At 44.0% G+C, this 18,890-nt stretch overlaps 1 protein-coding gene across 1 annotated transcript; it reads right to left on the bottom strand.

The window, feature by feature from the left end:
* Positions 1-14,029: 14,029 nt before the first annotated feature.
* On the bottom strand, positions 14,030-17,933 carry LOC115173760 (uncharacterized protein K02A2.6-like; the record flags this gene model as incomplete). The annotated part of the gene is made up of 1 exon (XM_029732129.1): positions 14,030-17,933. A coding segment is annotated over exon 1 (3,816 nt), but the record flags the coding sequence as incomplete, so codon positions are not given.
* Positions 17,934-18,890: the final 957 nt, after the last annotated feature.

Here is an 18,890-nt window from a genome sequence, read left to right on the forward strand (position 1 = left end):
TTAGAGTGCTGCATTCCGTTTCAGAAAGTGCATAATCAGCAAGCCTAGGTACTGAGTAGGAAAACTGTTACAGAATGCAGTTTGCATAGTCTCTTTTCAGCTTATATCAAATCAAATCAAATTTTATTGGTCACATACACATGGTTAGCAGATGTTATTGCGAGTGTTGTGAAATGCTTGTGCTTCTAGTTCAGACAGTGCAGCAATATCTAACATGTAATCTAACAATTCCACAACAACTACCTAATACACACAAATCTAAGTAAAGGAATGGAATAAGAATATATACATATATGTGGATGAGCAATGACAGAGCAGCAGAGGCAAGATGCAATATATGGTATAAAATACAGTATATACATATGAGATGAGGGATGCAAGATATGTAAACATTATTAAAGTGGCATTATTAAAGTGACTAGTGATCCATTTATTAAAGTGGCCAATGATTTCAAGTCTGTATGTAGGCAGCAGCCTCTCTGTTTTAGTGATGGCTGTTTAACAGTCTGATGGCCTTAAAACATCTTAGGGATAGGGGGCAGTATTTTCACATCCGGATGAAAAACGTGCCCAAATTAAACTGCCTGCTACTCGGGCCCAGAAGGTAGGATATGCATATTATTAGTAGATTTGGGTAGAAAACACACTGAAGTTTCTAAAACATTTTGAATGATGTCTGTGAGTATAAGAGAACTCATATGGCAGGCAAGAACCTGAGAAAAATCCAACCAAGAAGTGGGAAATCTGAGGCTTGTAGTTTTTCAAGTGATTCCCTATCCAAACTACAGTGTCTGTGGGGTCATGTTGCAATTCCTAAGGCTTCCACTAGATGTCAACAGTCTTTAGAACCTTGTTACATGCTTTTACTGTGACTGGGGAGAGAATAAGAGCTGTTCCAACCAGGTATCCCAGGATAAGGCATGAGTTCAGTCACGCGCGCAGCCTTGGAAGCGAGCTGAGTTCATCTTCATTCCTAAGAGAAAGGATTTGTCCGGTTGGAATTTTATTGAAGATTTATGTTAAAAACAACCTAAAGATTGATTCTATACATTGTTTGACATGATTCTACAAACTGTAGTATAACTTTTTTGACTTTTCGTCTGGACTTAGCAAGTGCGCGCCTGGAATAGTGAACCTAACACGCGAACAAAATGGAGGTATTTGGACATAAAGATGAACTTTATCGAACAAAACAAACATTTATAGTTGAACTGGGATTCCTTGGAGTGCATTCTGATGAAGATCATCAAAGGTAAGTGAATATTTATCAGGCTATTTCTTGAGTTTTGTTGACTCCAACATGGCAGGTTTCTGTTTGGCTTGTTGTTGTTGTCTGAGCGCCGTACTCAGATTATTGCAAAGTGTGCTTTTTCCGTGAAACTTTTTTGAAATCTGACACAGCGGTTGCATTAAGGAGAAGTGTATCTATAATTCTGTGCATAACACTTGTATATTTTGTCAAAGTTTATGATAAATATTTCTGTAAATTGATGTGGCTCTCTGCAAAATCACTGGAGGTTTTGGAGGCAAAACATTCCTGAACATTACGCACCAATGTAAACTGAGATTTTTGGATATAAATATGAACTTTATCGAACAAAACATACATGTATTGTGTAACATGAAGTCCTATGAGTGCCATCTGATGAAGATCATCAACGGTTAGTGATTGATTTTAGCTGTATTTTTGTTTTTTGTGATGCCTCTCCTTGCTTGGAAAATGGCTGTGTGGTTTTTCTTGTTTAGGTGCTGTCCTAACATAATCTAATGTTATGCTTTCGCAGTAAAGCCTTTTTGAAATCGGACACTGTGGTTGCATTAAGGAGAATCTTATCTTTAAAATGGTGTATAATACTTGTATATGTGAGAAATTTGAATTATGAGATTTTTGTTGTTTTGAATTTGGCGCTATGCTATTTCACTGGCTGTTGTCAAATCGATCCCGCTAACGGGATTCGCGTGTTAAGGGGTCTCTAAGAGGTTTAAGATAGAAGCTGTTTTTCAGACTCTCAGTCACAGCTTTGATGCACCTGTACTGACCTCGCCTTCTGGGTGGTAGCGGGGTGAACAGGCAGTGGCTCGGGTGGTTGTTGTCCTTGATGATCTTTTTGGCCTTCCTGTGACATCGGGGGGTGTAGGTGTCCTAAAGGGCAGGTAGTTTGCCCCTGGTGATGCGTTGCACAGACCGCACCACCCTCTGGAGAGCCTTGCAGTCGTGGGCGGTGCAGTTGCCATACCAGGCGGTGATACAGCCCGACAGGATGCTCTCAATTGTGCGTCTGTAAAAGTTGAGGGTTTTAGGTGACAAGCCAAATTTCTTCAGCCTCCTGAAATTGAAGAGGCACTATTGCGCCTTCTTCACCATACTGTCTGTGTGGGTGGACCATTTCAATTTGTCCGTGATGTGAGGAACTTAAAACTTTCCACCTTCTCCACTGCTGTCCCATTGATGTGGATGGGGGGGTGCTCCCTCTGCTGTCTCCTGAAGTCCACGATCATCTCCTTTGTTTTGTTGACTTTGAGTGAGAGGTGGTTTTCCTGACTGATTTGAGCTGTTGAATTGTGACTCCACTTTGTCTCTATGCTGACATTTCGCTTGTTTGATTGCCTTGCGGAGGGAATAAATACACTGTTTGTATTTGGCCATATTCCCAATCACCTTTCCATGGTTAAATGAGGTGGTTCGCGCTTTCAGTTTTGCACGAATGCTGCCATCTATCCACAGTTTCTGGTTAGGGTAGGTTTTAATAGTCACAGTAGGTACTACATCTCCAATACACTTCCTTATCAACTCACTCACCAAATCAGCGTATACGTCAATATTATTCTCTGGGGCTGGAATATGCCCCACTCCCCGTGATCCAAACAATCTTGGAGCGTCAATATGTTAGAGTAGCAGTGATCCAGTGTTTTACCAGCGCGAGTGCTACAGTCAATATGCTGATAGAATTTAGGTAGCCTTGATCTCAAATTTGCTTTGTTAAAAACCCCAGCTACAATAAATGCAGCCTCGGGATTTATTGTTTCCAGTTTGCATAAAGTCCGGTGAAGTTCCTTGAGGGTCGCCGTGGTATCAGCTTGAGGGGGAATATACCGATGATTTATATTTCATCGGTAGGTAGCCACTGACAACAAAAGAATTGTGCTTTTAGATTGGTGTTCTGATTCTAGGAAAACACACTCAGATTGTCTTGAGTTCCATTAATATACCTGTTGAGAGAACAGTATTGACTTTCAGATTAGAATGAAAAGGGCATCACCGTCACCCGTTGACAACAGCAGATTGTGATTTTATTTTGATTTGAGATTGAAGCTTTGGACCATAGAGATGCAATATCATAGTTCTATTCAATTCTGTGCTTTCTAGTTAAACCATTGCAATGGCCTTGAGTTCCATTCATCTATATCAGACAAAAGAGTATAAATAATTGTTTGAATACAGTATCCAATCATATACACAGTACATTTTGCAGTGTTAAATCAGCACTTCAAGAGTTAATTTTAACACTACCCCAGAAAACAAATGGTCCCACTCTACAGTGTAAAAAGTACTCTGATTATAGTGTGACATTTCTGTTAATGTAACACTCTGTAGTGTAACAATTACCACTGCATTACACTTGCTAGTGTCACTCAAAAGTAACACTTGGGCTGAATTAACACAGTGTCATTTATTTTCAACACTAGGGTAAATCTAGAGTTAACACTAATAAAAAGTTAACATTTACATTTCTGGTTACTCTGTCCAGTGTAAAACAATGCTTTCTGGAGTTACAAAATAACAATGAATCCAAACAGAAGAATTGCATCATGTCCCAAACATATTCATTTAGTGCTTCACATATCACATTAGGATTGTATTACAATCTTAGCACATACTTTAAAAACAAGGGCATTCTGTAATGTCAAGATACATGGATTCTGGAATGTCCCACTTGAAGTAAGTGCCCAGTGAAAATCTTACTTTTAAAAAGTTCATATTCTGTTAATTCATACCCAAACAATGATGTTGACTTGTTCAATACTGGTATGTGGCCAAAACATAAACTGAATTTTTTTTCCTTCTAAAATAAAAAAAAAATGGTTTGCTATGATGGATGGACTACTCTTGAGGATGCGCTTGAGTCAATCAGCAGTCCACTTCCATTAATATTTGTAATGACCTGTATATACCCTCTAAACATTCCAACAAAGAAAAGCTGTTTTTAACATCCTTAATCAATTAGCATTTTTTGGAGGGGAAACTATTTCACTCATACTCATAGAAATCCCTAAATACTGGGAAATTACTTTAACATGTTTTCATTTCTTTTTTTAACTAGCACTGGAGATGGTTTAATTTCAACAGTAAGCAAGGTAAGACACTGATGAATAAAAAAAGAAATCGAAGTTGCATACGAGTTTGACACCATGTTTACATCGATAAAGCAACCTACTCAAAGTTGCAATAGGTGACAGTATAAAACCACCGACCGAAAACAATTTGATCCATAAGCCATTTGTAAATCAAATGGTTTGTATTACATAATGTCATTGACATCAAATACCTTAGACAGCCCACCTCGCTTCAATAGGACTTTAAACACATGGGAATGGTTATCAAAACAAAGACTTAAGGTGTGAGCCAACGAATAGAACTTGCTAATCTTTCACAACAACTTCCTTGATTTTGTAAAACAATGGCACGTCGTTGACTACTTCAACAGATACATGGTGCTTTAACTATTTCACTAGGATAACATTTGTGTGTACTGAGACATTCAATCTAGAAGCAATCTCAGGACCTTCTTTCATGTCAGTGAGCTGTACCATCGTCCCTGGACCTATGGCTAATTTGTCCTGGCTGAAGATTCCCATTTATATGCGATGTGATGTTGGTGATTTTTGGCTAGTGTAATAGGGATATTTATGAAACTCTGGCTGTGTTTTAAAGAAGTTGTGTTTCCCTTCATAACGAATAGACCATGTGTGAAGAATCGGCCCAATATTCCTTATACACCGAATGTATTATGAAAGGACGCCTATGATGCTCAGCAATTAAGTGTTTCAGATAGTCATACCCTCGGTTAATAATACCGGAGAAAACACAATATTCACGGTCTGTAGTAGTAACGGTAGCATTTGCCGGTATTTATCATCATTCTGAACCAAATCACAAAATAAAGGCATTTCGTGGCGAAGATACCAATATTGGATAGCATTTAGGTCCAAAGCATTGCTTTCATCATCCAATTTGACTGCAGGTGGACAAATCCACATAGTTAAATGACTATTCTTTTTTTTGTATTTTATTTATAGGATTTTCAGATATAAGAACAGAAAAACAGTACAACCCCTCATTCCCCCATCCATCCTTCCATCCCTCCCATCATAGAAAAGTAAATTAATTTAAAGAGGACAGAAACATGTACAGTAATAGAAATAAACACAATGGAAAAAGTTAAATAAAAATTAAATCGATATCATAATTATAGTTGAATCTTATCAGCACAATATATGGCCACTAGAACAGACATGACTGCTTACCAAAATTTGCAAGTTACACTAAGTAAAAGACAGGCTCTCCACACACACACACAAGACCCTGCTAGGTAAAGTCCCCCCTTATCTCCGCTCACTGGTCACCATAGCAGCACCCACCTGTAGCATGCGCTCAAGCAGGTATATCTCTCTGGTCACCCCTAAAGCCAACTCCTCCTTTGGTCGTCTCTCCTTCCAGTTCTCTGCTGCCAATGACTGGAACAAACTACAAAAATCTCTGAAACTGGAAACACTTATCTCCCTCACTAGCTTTAAGCACCAGCTGTCAGAGCAGCTCACAGATCACTGCACCTGTACATAGCCCATCTATAATTTAGCCCAAACTACTACCTCTTCCCCTACTGTATTTATTTATTTTATTTATTTTGCTCCTTTGCACCATATTATTTATATTTTAACTTTGAACTTTCTTCAAACTACAAATCTACCATTCCAGTGTTTTTCTTGCTATACTTTATTTACTTTGCTACCATGGCACTTTTGCCTTTACCTCCCTTATCTCACATCATTTGCTCACATTGTATATAGTCTTATTTTTTTCTACTGCATCATTGATTGTATGTTGTTCTACTCCATGTGTAACTCTGTGTTTTTGTATGTTGTCGAACTGCTTTGCTTTATCTTGGCCAGGTCGCACTTGTAAATGAGAACTTGTTCTCAACTTGCCTACCTGGTTAAATAAAGGTGAAATAAATAAATAAATAAATAAAAATATTGTATTAATGGGACCCATGCACAGTGTACCTAACCTTCTCCAGAGGTAGAGATGACATCACCTCCTTAACCCACTGCATAAAGGAATTGTAGCTGTTCAGTTGTTTGAACTTTGGCAGAAAAATGGGAATCATTTGGAATAAGTACAAAAACCTAGGTAGTAGAGTCATCTTAACAGAATTAATGTGACCTGCTAATGAAATGGGAAGAGACAACCACGTTATGAAATCCTGCTTAGTGCGCTCCAGGAGTGTTTTGAAGTTATGTTTAAACAGTGCCTGAAATTAGCATGTGACCTTTATCCCCAAATAAGTAAAGACGTCATGCTCCACCTTAAATGGGAAATTGACATAGCCAATACCTTCTGCTAACTGATTAATTGGGAGGAGCACACTTTGTTAGGTTTAACTCATGACCAGAGAATGTCCCAAAACCTTGTAGCAGGGTTAGGGATGTATAAAAGCAATGTGTCTGCATATAAGGACACCTTCGAGTTATGGCACCCTTTAGTATTCCCTTAGTCCTCTCCTCCACCTGCAGAGCGATAGCAAGAGGCTCAATAGCCATATAAAATAGGAAAGGGGATAAACAGCAACCCAGCCAGGCCCCTCTGTGGAGAGGGAAGTAGCTGGAGGTAACATTGTTGGTGTGAACAGAAGCCACTGGGGACGAGTACAAAATCTTAATCCAGGAATGGAAGGACGGGCCAAACCCAAATATCTCTAGTACTGTAAATAGATATTCCCACTCAACAGGGTCGAAAGCCTCCTCAGCATCAAGAGAGATGACAATCTCTGGCTGTTGAGTTGAGTGGGCAGGGTAAAGAACATTAAATAGCTACCACATATTATAGAAAGATTGCCTGCCTGAGATATTATCCCGGGTTCATTACATTAGGCATCACTATCTCTAAATGCCACAAGAGGACCTTAGTGAAAATGTGATAATCGCAGCACAAAAGGCTTATTGTCACGTCTGCCCCCCCCCCCCGGCGCTTGAGGGCGCCAGGCTGCCCTGCATCACACACTCCTATCGTCCATTACACACACCTGCCTTCCCTCATCACACGCATCAGCAATATTGGACTCACCTGGACTCACTCATCGCCTGTTATTACCTCCCCTATATTTGTCAGTTCCCCAGCTCTGTTCCCCGCTGCTGCATTGATTTTTTTTTTGTATTTGTTTCATTGTATGCTGACGCTGGTTCTGTCTCGTTCCATGTCCGTTCCTTATTAAATGTTTGACTCCCCCAGACCTGCTTCGTCTCTCCAGTGTCAACTCATGTGACAGAATGCAGAAGCCATTATACAAAGCATCGGGGAGTACTGGCGTTCCGGTTGGTATGGTGGCATAGGCTCTGGGTCGCCACCGATGAAACCGGGGTTGCCTAATCCAGCCCGCGCCGGGTTTTCACACCCTGGCTGGCTCGAGAGGTTTCCTTGCCTCGGTTGGCTCGGCGGCTTCCCATCCCACGTCACACTCCACCGGATCTTTGGGCTCCCTCTCTGCAGTGGGATCGACAGGCATCTTGCCTCAGCTGGATTGTCGGGCTTCCATGCCTCAGCCAGCTTGCCAGGCTCTCATGCTCCTGCCAGTTCGTTGGGCTTCCACGCCCCAATCGGCTTTCCCAGCGCCCATGTCTCGGCCGGTTTGCCCAGGTGGGACACTGGGTGACTCCCCTAGAGCGAAAGGCTGCCCTGCATCATGCACTCCTATCATCCATCATGCACACCTGCCTTCCCTTGTCACGCATATCAGCGATATTGGACTCCCCTGGACTCACTCATCACCTGTTATTACCTCCCCTATATTTGTCAGTTTTCCTTGCTCTGTTCCCCGCTGCTGCATTGATTATTTTTTGTCTTTGTTTTCGTGTATGGTGATGCTTTTCCTGTCTCGTTCCATGTCCGTTATTTATTAAATGTTTGACTCCCCGTACCTGCTTCGTCTCTCCAACGTCAACTCATGTGACACTTATAGGGCGGCATGAGCCATGGTCTAGGGGATTCTTGTCCTTTGCTTAACAAAATCAAAATAGTCACCTGGGAAAGTGTCTGGGGAAGTTTCTGACTAGAAAGGATTTAATTGTACATTAAGTTGAGGATAGGGAATAGTTGAGAGGAGAATGCTTCATAAAATTCAATAGGGAAACCATCAAATCAAAGTATATTTGTCACGTGCGCCGAATACAACAACCTTACAGTGAAATGCTTACTTACAGGCTATAACCTACAGTGCAATTTTTAAGTAAAAAATAGGTATTAGGTGAACAATAGGTAAACAATATTGAACAATATAAAAACAGTAACAAGACAGTGAAAAATAACAGTAGCGGGGCTATAACTGTAGCGAGGCTATATACAGTACACGCAATAGTTAAAGTGACTATGCATATATGATAAACAGAGAGTAGCAGCAGCGTAAAAGAGGGGTTTGGGCGGGGCACACAATGCAAAAAGTCTGGGTAGCCATTTGATTAGCTGTTCAGGAGTCTTATGGCTTGGGGGTAAAAGCTGTTGAGAAGCCTTTTAGTCCTAGACTTGTTGCTCCGGTACCGCTTGCCATGTGGTAGTAGAGAGAACAGTCTTTGACTGGGGTGGCTGGGGTCTTCGACAACTTTTAGGGCATTTCTCTGACACCGCCTGGTGTAGAGGTCCTGGATGGCAGGCAGCTTAGCCCCAGTAATGTACTGGATCGTACGCATTACCCTTTGTAGTGCCTTGCAGTCGGAGGCCGAGCAGTTGCCATACCAGGCAGTGATGCAACCAGTCAGGATGCTCTCGATGTTGCAGCCATATAACCTTTTGAGGATCTGAGGACCCATACCAAACCTTTTCAGATTCCTGAGGGGAATAGGCTTTTTCGTGCCCTCTTCACGACTGTCATGGTGTGTTTGGACCGTTCTAGTTTGTTGGAGCTGTGGACACCAAGGAACTTAAAGCTCTCAACCTGCTCCAGGACAGCCCCGTCGATGAGAATGGGGGCGTGCTCAGTTCCTCCTTTTCTTGTAGTCCAATCATCTCCTTAGTCTTGGTTACGCTGAGGGATAGGTTGTTATTCTGGCACCACCTGGCCAGGTCTCTGACCTCCTCCCTATAGGCTGTCTCATCGTTGTTGGTGATCAGGCCTACAACAGTTGTGTCATCTGTAAACTTAATGATGGTGTTGGAGTCGCACCTTGCCACGCAGTCATGGGTGAACAGGGAGTACAGGAGGGGACTGAGCACGCACCCCTGAGGGGCTCCAGTCTTGAGGATAAGCGTGGCAGATGTGTTGCTACCTACCCTCACCACCTAGGGGTGGCCCGTCAGGAAGTCCAGGATCCAGTTGCAGAGGGAGGTGTTAAGTCTCAGGATCTTTAGCTTAGTGATGAGCTTTGAGGGTACTATGGTATTAAACGCTGAGCTGTAGTCAATGAATAGCATTCTCACAGAGGTGTTTCTTTTGTCCAGGTGGGAAAGGGCAGTGTGGAGTGCAATAGAGATTGCATCATCTGTGGATCTGTTTGGGCGATATGCAAATTGGAGTGGGTCTAAGGGTTTCTGGGATAATGGTGTTGATGTGAGCCATTACCAGCATTTCAAAGCACTTCATGGCTACGGACGTGAGTGCTACGGGTCTGTAGTCATTTAGGCAGGTTGCCTTTGTGTTAGGTGACAACCTTATTGTTTTCCCTCATCAATCTACACACAATACCCCATAATGACAAAGAAAAAACAATTTTGGGGAAAGAAAACTGAAATATTACATTAACATAAGTAGTCAGATCCTTATTTCAGTACTTTGTTGAAGCACCTTTGGCATAAATTACAGCCTCAAGTATTCTTGGGTATGACGCTACAAGCTTGGCACACCTATATTTGGGGAGTATCTCCCATTCTTCTCTGCAGGTTGGATGGGGAGCATTGCTGCACAGCTATTTTCAGGTCTCTCCAGAGATGTTTGATTGGGTTCAAATCCAGACTCTGGTTGGGCCACTCAAGGACATTCAGAGACTTGTCTTAAAGCGACTCCTGCATTGTCTTGGCTGTGTGCTTAGGTTCATTGTCCTGTTGGGAGATGAACCGTCACCCCAGTCTGAGGTCCTGAGCACTATGGAGCAGCTTTTCATCAAGGATCTCTGTACTTTTCTCCGTTAACCTTTCCCCTCGATCCTGACTAGTCTCACAGTCCCTGCCGCTGAAAAACATTCCCACAGCATAATGCTGCCACCACCGTGCTTCACCGTAGGGATGGTGCTAGGTTTTCTCCAGATGTGACGCTTGGCATTCAGGCCAAAGAGATCAATCTTGGTTTCATCAGACCAGAGAATCTTGTTTCTCATGGTCTGAGTCCTTAAGCTGCCTTTTGGTAAACTCCAAAAGGGCTGTCATATGCCTTTTACTGAGGGGTGGTTTCCATCTGGCCACTACCATAAAGGGCTGATTGATGGAGTGTTGCAGAGATGGTTGTCCTTCTAGCAACTCCAGTCCTCTAGGGCTTCATTGGTGTCACACTTTTTCTCTATCCCTACCAAACACAGCTGATTAATCAAATTGCATTCTAAACTGAAGATTGATTAGGTGATTATTGGAGTCAGGTGTGTTAGCTGGGGCTGGGGCAAAACTGTGACACCAATCAGGCCCTCGAGGACTGGAATTGCCTACCCCTGTTCTAGCAGTTCTCTTAGCTCCACAGAGGAACTCTAGAGCTCTGTCAGAGTGACCATCGGGTTCTTGGTTACCTCCCTGACCAAGGCCCTTCTCCCCCGATTGCTCAGTTTGGCCGGACGGCCAGCTCTAGGAAGAGTCTTCGTGGTTCCAAACTTATTCCATTTAAGAATGATGGAGGCCAGTGTGTTCTTGGGGACCTTCAATGCTGCAGAAATATTTTGGTACCCTTCCCCAGATCTGTGCCTCAGTGCAAACCTGTTTCGGTGCTCAATGGACAATTCCTTCGACTTCATTACTTGTTTTTTGCTCTGACATGTACTGTCAAATGTGGGACCTTGTATGGACACGTGTGCCTTTCCAAATCATGTCCAATCAATTGAATTTACCACAAGTGGACTTGTGGTAAATTCAAGGATGATCAATGGATGCAGGATGCACCTGAGCTCAATTTCAAGTCTCATAGCAAAGGGTCTGAATACTTATTTCTGTATTTACATTTTTATACTTTTGCTAAAATTTATAAAACCTGTTTTTGCTTTGTCATTATGGGGTATTGTGTGTAGGTTGCTGAGGATCTTTTTAAATGTAATCCATTTTAGAATGGCATCCCGAGTGGCGCAGTGGTCTAAGGCACTGCATTGCAGTGATAGCTGTGCCAGTAGAGATCCTGGTTTGAGTCCAGGCTCTGTCGCAGCTGACCACAACTGGGAGACCCATGCGGTGGTGCACAAACTGTCCAGCGTTGTCCGGGTAATGGGAGGGTTTGGCTGGCAGGGATGTTCTTGTCACATTACACTCTTGTGACTCCTGTGGCGGGCCGGGTGCAATACACGCTGGCACAGTCACCAGGTGTACAGTGTTTCCTCTGAGACATTGGTGCAGCTGGCTTCTGGGTTAAGCGGGCATTGTGTCAAGAACCGGTGCAGCTTGGCTCAGTTGTGTTGGGTTTTGGAGGACGCGCGGCTCTCGACCTTCACCTCTTTCGAGTCCGTACGGGAGTTGCAGCGATGGGACATGACTGCAACTACCAATTGGATACCACGAATTTGGGGAGAAAAAGGGGTAATAAAATAAAAATAAATATACATTTGAGAATAAGGCTGTAATGTAACAAAATGTGGAAAAAGTCAAGGATTTTGAATACTTGCACCTTGTTTCAAAACTCAATCCCTGGCAGAATCTACCATTCATGTCAGGCTATTACCACATCATTAGCACCCTGCTGTAGGCCTATGGCTATAGAAAGTGGACGGATTAAGAACGGATTAATTAACATAGCTAGGCAACAAATCAAAGGAAGGAAGAACAGCTCTACCAATGTCTGTTTCCATCCATGCAGCAACATGCACTGAACTACCGCAACAACACACATGTCCTTGCGTTTCCCCTCACCCATCAGTGTTGTCAACAAAAGCAGTGGAGAGCTGCCAACCCGGAGCAATACAGTAATTCAACTATGAGGGCTGGTCAGGCAAAGAGGAGATGAGCATAGTCTTTTTCCTCTGCACAGGGCTCAAATTAGCATGTTAGAAAGAAAACTCCAATCTATTGGGACATAGCTGTGTTTCCATCCAATTGATTTCCAATGGTTTCCTCTTGTCGCTAGCTAACGTTGCAGGTAACTTATAGCTTTGATTCTCTTCAAACAGTTCCAACACCCCGTGCAATCAAAACCCACAAATTCACCACCAAAGTATTTGCTTACTGTTGTTGAACAAACGATGAAATTCAAGCAATCTGAAATGGGAAAAACATGCATGTACACTTTGTCACTACCCCCCACTGAATTATTAGTTATCATTGGAAATGAAAAGCCAACTAAAATGAACCAACAGGATTTAGCAGACAAATTACCTTTAAGAAAGACTGCCAGAGAATCTGAAATGAAAGAAAATGGCCACATGGGAACACCCTGATTGCATAAGCTAGCTAGGCTAGCAAGACAGTCACAGACTTGATATTATTGCAGAAATAATTAACCCTCCTGTTGTGTTCGTTTCATGGTAATTAATTCTGTGTTCCCGGTCCAAAATGACTGCCCCATTATAGCTGATTATAAATCCATAATTATCCATATATTATCACCTAATGTTGTGTTAGATCTTTTTATCAACTTAAGTTCTTGTGAACATGACAAGTTTTGAACTTCTATTTGCTATTTATGGCCTGTAGGCCTCATTGACCTGAGCTCATACAACTCGTTTTTGAGTAAAAAAGCATAATATATGGATTACTTTGACTATAACAAATACTCAGATGAAACATATTGTGCTATTTATCAAAGAATTATATACCAGAGCTGTGAGAAAAGTTCTATATCTATTATTGAAACAATGTTGTGATTGTTTGTGAGAATGCAAATAGGTGTGGTTCTGTAGTAACTTGACAAGGAATGCCCACACGCATTTCGATATTACTTTCCTTTACTTTCAACCCAAACCTAAAGGTGTATTGCCAGGTACAAACGGTACAAATATAACAGAACTATATAGCCCACTCAGCCGGTGGTAGAATCACATTGCACAGAACTCACTCTTGGTGATGACATCATCAAAGGGGAAAGGTCAAGGTTAATGCCAATAATAACCATGTAATTATTTATATAGTGTCCACACTATAACACTTCTCCCCCCTCAATTTAAATCCCCCCCCTGTAAGGAAAACATAAGGTTAACAAGTAAACCACATTAGTGTTTTCTTCTCTTTACTACACCACACTGTAGAACTTCTGCTGGTGTTACGGTAAATGTAACCAAAACAACAACAATAAAATGACAGTCCTTATTTCTTTTCAACTAGGTCTGCTGCTCCAAACAAACACTAACACCACGAGTCTCTCAGTCTCAACTACAGAGTTAGTTTTTCAGGAGGCTTGTGACTACGCTGTGATCTGCGCAGTACTCCTGGTGTGCTACGAGACACAGGTAAGGCATGTCCCAGTGGAGCTGGGTCTGAGGGCACAGGAGCGGGTTGGGTGTTTGTGAGAGAATGTCCATCACCCTCTGCTGGAACCACTGAATGCCCCTGTTCCTCAGATGCTGTTTCCTGTGGGATTTCAACTTGTATACTACCACCCACCGCTGTTCCGTCTGAAAACATGGTCTTGTCTTTGTCATAGCGCAGGCGGAGATGGTCCTGGTGTCTGCGCATGACTCGACCATCAGTCAGTTTGACCACAAAGGAGACGGGACCACTCTGACTCAGAATGATACCTGGCAACCAGCGTTGGCTGCTTGTGAAGTTGCGGATGTAGACAGTGTCATTGGGTTTTAACTGTCTCTCCCTTGCGTGGTGGTCATGTCTCTCTTTTTGTTTCTCCTGATTCCGTTCCACTCGTGCTCTGATGTTCGGACGCAGTAGATCCAGGTGAGCTTTTGGCCTTCTGCCCATTAACATCACCGCTGGAGCCTGTCCTGTTGTTGTTTGTGGCGTGATGCGGTACTGGAACAAGAACCGAGAGAGCTTAGTAGTGATGGTTCCCCCAGTCATCCTTTTGAGCCCCTCTTTCAGTGTCTGCACAGCCCGCTCCGCTAAGCCGTTTGAGGCCGGGTGAAACGGGGCGCTGCGGACATGGCGGATCCCGTTTCTCCGCATGAATTCTTGGAACAAATCACAGGTAAACGTTGTTGCGTTGTCGGACACCAGAGAGTCCGGCAGACCATGGGTTGAAAACACCTGCCGAAGCTTTTCGATGGTTGTGGTCGCTGTGATGTTGCTCATGATGTGCGCCTCCAGCCACTTGGAGTGTGCGTCCACCATGACAAGGAACATGTGACCCATGAAAGGGCCTGCAAAATCTATATGCAGCCTAGACCATGGGTGGTCAGGCCACTCCCACAGATGTAGTGGCGCGGGCGGCGCCATCTTCTGGTTGATCTGGCACTCAGAACATGATTTAACTTTGTCTTCTACCTCCTGATCCATGTTAGGCCACCAGATGTAAGATCTGGCTAAACTTTTCATCCGGGAGGCACCCGGGTGAGCCTCATGGACCTCATCCATGACTTGTGCACGGCCAGGGGGTGGAACAACCACTCTGGACCCCCAGAGTATGCAGCCATCCTGCACACTCAGCTCCGTTTTGCGCTTTGCGTAAGGTCCTAGTCCATCATCCTCTATGACAGGAGGCCAACCCTGCATCAGGAATCTTTTCACTTGGGACAGGATAGGATCCCGGTCTGTCCACTGTTTGATCTGATTGGCATTCACAGGTGAGTTTGACAATCTCTCCATTAGGAAAATTGTCTCGGGAGGCACCACAGTTGTGGCAGGCATCTCTGGTAGCGGGAGACGGCTGAGCGCGTCTGCATTTGCATTGTCCTTCCCCGCTCTATACACTATCGTATACTGGTAAGCCGACAGTGTCAGGGCCCAACGCTGTAACCTTGCTGAAGCCATGGGCGGAATGCATCTTGATTCACTAAAAAGGCTCATCAGTGGTTTGTGGTCAGTGCATATGGTGAAATGACTACCGTAGAGGTACTGATGGAAGCGTTTCACAGCAAAGACTATGGCCAGACCTTCCTTGTCTAACTGTGAATAACCCTTCTCAGCACTCGTCAGCGTACGTGATGCAAATCCAATGGGTCTCTCTGACCCGTCCTCCATCTGATGAGAGAGTACTGCCCCGACGCCATAGGGTGAGGCGTCACATGACAGGATGATCTCTTTGTCTTGGTCAAAATGAACCAGAAGTTGTGCTGATTGTAGTAGTGCTTTCACTTCCTTGAAAGCTTTCTCTTGTGCTGGCCCCCACTTCCATTTACAGTCTTTGTGGAGCAACTGATAAAGTGGAGCCAACACTGTTGACAGCTCAGGGAGGAACTTCCCATAGTAGTTCACCATGCCCAGGAACGACCTGAGCTCTGACCCATTCTTGGGGTTTGGAGCATCCTTGATTGCCCTGACTTTGTCCTCCACAGGACACAGACCCTGCGCTGTGATCTTGTGACCTAGGTATGTCACACTCTGTGCTTGGAATGTGCACTTGCTACGCTTCAGGCGCAGCCCTGCCTCAGAGAATCTCTTTAACACCTGGTCCAGATGGTGGAGGTGCTCCTCCTCCGTCTCCCCTGTAACCAGGATGTCATCCAGGTACACTGCTACATGAGGGATCCCCTGCAGCAGATTGTCCATTGTCCTCTGGAAAATGGCTGGGCTGGACGCCACTCCGAAAACCAAGCGGTTGTACCTGAACAAGCCTTTGTGCGTGTTGACTGTGACATACTCTTTTGAGTCCTCGTCCAGGAGGAGCTGTTGGTAGGCGTGACTCATGTCAAGCTTTGAGAACGTCTTGCCTCCTGCCAGTGTCGCGAACAAGTCCTCCACCCGTGGCAGCGGGTAAGCGTCTAGCTTAGAGGCCCTGTTGATGGTGAGTTTGTAGTCCCCACATATACGCACCGTGCCGTCACTTTTCAGAACGGGAACGATAGGAGCTGCCCAGCGGGAGAACTGAACGGGAGTAATGACGTTTGCTTCCTGCAGCCGCTCCAACTCATCTTCCACTTTCTTTTTCATGGCGTAAGGCACTGTCCTGGGCTTGAAAAGGCGAGGCTCGGCCTGAGGATCCACGAACAGCTTAACTGTAGTGCCCTGCAGTGTGCCCAGTTCCTCTTTGAAAATCTCTGGGTATTTTTGAATGACATCCTCAGTCACTCGGGTGTGTTTTATCTCACCCCAGCTCAGTTGTATTTTGTTTAGCCAGTCACGCCCTAGTAAACTAGGCCCATTCCCTTTCACCACCAGGAGCCGTGCTCTCGCTTCCTGGCTGTTGTATGCAATGTTCACTTCTAGAGCCCCAAGCAATGGTATGGTCTCCCCGGTGTACGTACGCAGTCTGATCCCTGCCGGTGTGAGGGCAGAAACCTGTCTTGAGCCCCATTTTTGTTTGTAGGTCTCCTCACTTATGACAGAGGCAGAGGCCCCCGTGTCAACCTCCATCCTCATCTGCTTTCCATCTACCTCCACTGTAGCATAAATAGGCTCTGCGCGCGGCTCCCTCACATTAAACATGTTGTAGGAACAATGCTCGTCCTCCTCCTCTGTGCTCTCTAGGTGGTGCGCTGCTGACTGAGGCTTTGGTGCTGTGAACTTGCCCAGCCCAGTCCGCCCACCCTCTGGCTTGCTCCTAGGACCCCTGCATTTTTTTGCTAAATGTCCCTTTTTGTTGCAATTGTGACAGACAGTCTCCATGAACTTACAGTTGTTACCATAATGTGTCCCTCCACATCTGAAACATTCCACTGCTTTTCCCCTTTTTCCTGCCGCCTCTTTTGTCACCTGATGCACTGCACCACTTTCACTGTTGGCCTTTTGAATATTTTTCACATTACTAGCGGCCATCTCCATCCCTTGAGATAGTTCCAATGCCCTCTTGAAAGTCAGTGTGGCTTCCCCAAGCAACCGGCGCTGTATGCTGTCCTCATTAATGCCACAGACTAATCTGTCACGGAGCATGTCCTCTAACATAGCCCCAAACTCACAATGTTCAGAGAGTTCCCGTAATTCAGCAACAAAGTTAGCAACAGACTGACCTGTTTTCCGAAAATGGCAGTTAAACTTGAACCTCTGGACAACCACTGAAGGCTTTGGATTGTGGTGAGTCTGAACGAGAGCAACTAGATCCCCAAAAGGAATTTCTCCCGGTCTCCGTGGTGTAGCCAAATTCCTCATTAGCTTGTAGGTTTTAGCCCCACACACACTCAAGAGAATAGAGCGCTGTTTAGCCTCATCTATGATTCCATTTGCCAAGAAAAAGTGTCCCAACCTTTCCACATATTCCGTCCAGTCTTCGTTCTCTTCCACAAACTCAGTGATAGTCCCAAACATTGCCATTATAACGCCAACCTGTCCTTGATCCTCGTTAGCGATTTGCACTTGCTGCTGATTGTCCCCGTCGGCGTTTCCGTCCAGTGGCACCTGCTCTCCGTCGCTCATTAAGCTAGCTAGCTAACTCGCCCTGTACAAGTTGATAAAGTTTTATCCTCGTCGCCAAAAAGGTGTAGTAACTTGACAAGGAATGCCCACACGCATTTCGATATTACTTTCCTTTACTTTCAACCCAAACCTAAAGGTGTATTGCCAGGTACAAACGGTACAAATATAACAGAACTATATAGCCCACTCAGCCGGTGGTAGAATCACATTGCACAGAACTCACTCTTGGTGATGACATCATCAAAGGGGAAAGGTCAAGGTTAATGCCAATAATAACCATGTAATTATTTATATAGTGTCCACACTATAACAGGTTCCTATGGGGGAAAGAATATATTTGGGAAAGGTTCCCGTGGGAGTTGTCATGGAAGCCAAGAAGGGGAATGAGGTGTGAGTGTGTGCTGAAACACACATGCATGTGTGGGTCTGAGAGAGGAAGTGTGTCCATCTGATGAATGGGCATGTGCCTGAACTCAATTTTATACACAAATTGTAGTCTCACCCATTCATTTCTAATGACCAGTAATTTTTGACCGGGAACACCACAGGTGTACAAACGTTAAATAAAACACCCAAAATGTAATGAACATCATCAAAATGTATTTTGTGTGTTCAGATGCCCTGTGTGGACAAAGACATGGAAAGTTATGACAATCAGATTAAATTAACTACATTTTTCAGAGAGAAAACTTGTAAATCGGTCCAATTTGACCAGAACACAATAGGAGGGTTAAATGAACTAGCCAATGCTATTATGCAAGTTGTCTATAATAACACACCTTGATCAGATTAGTCCGCCACGTTAAAAGAGCTGGAATTCAAAGAACAAACAATGGCATTAGCATGAGGCATTTTTGGCTAGTTAGGTAACTTGGCCAACAAAGCATAGAAACCCGTGGGTAGTCGTCAACAGCAAGCTGTGCTAGATAAAGCGCTCTGCATGTGGTGGAATGGCTAAAGCAAGGCAGTAGCTGGCGAAATTCACCAACACAACTCAAAATAAATTCAAAATTAAATTTAAGAAGCATTAGCTCGCTAGCTTGAC

The sequence above is a fragment of the Salmo trutta genome, chromosome 34, assembly GCF_901001165.1.
Source record: "Salmo trutta chromosome 34, fSalTru1.1, whole genome shotgun sequence".
NCBI lineage: Eukaryota > Metazoa > Chordata > Actinopteri > Salmoniformes > Salmonidae > Salmo > Salmo trutta.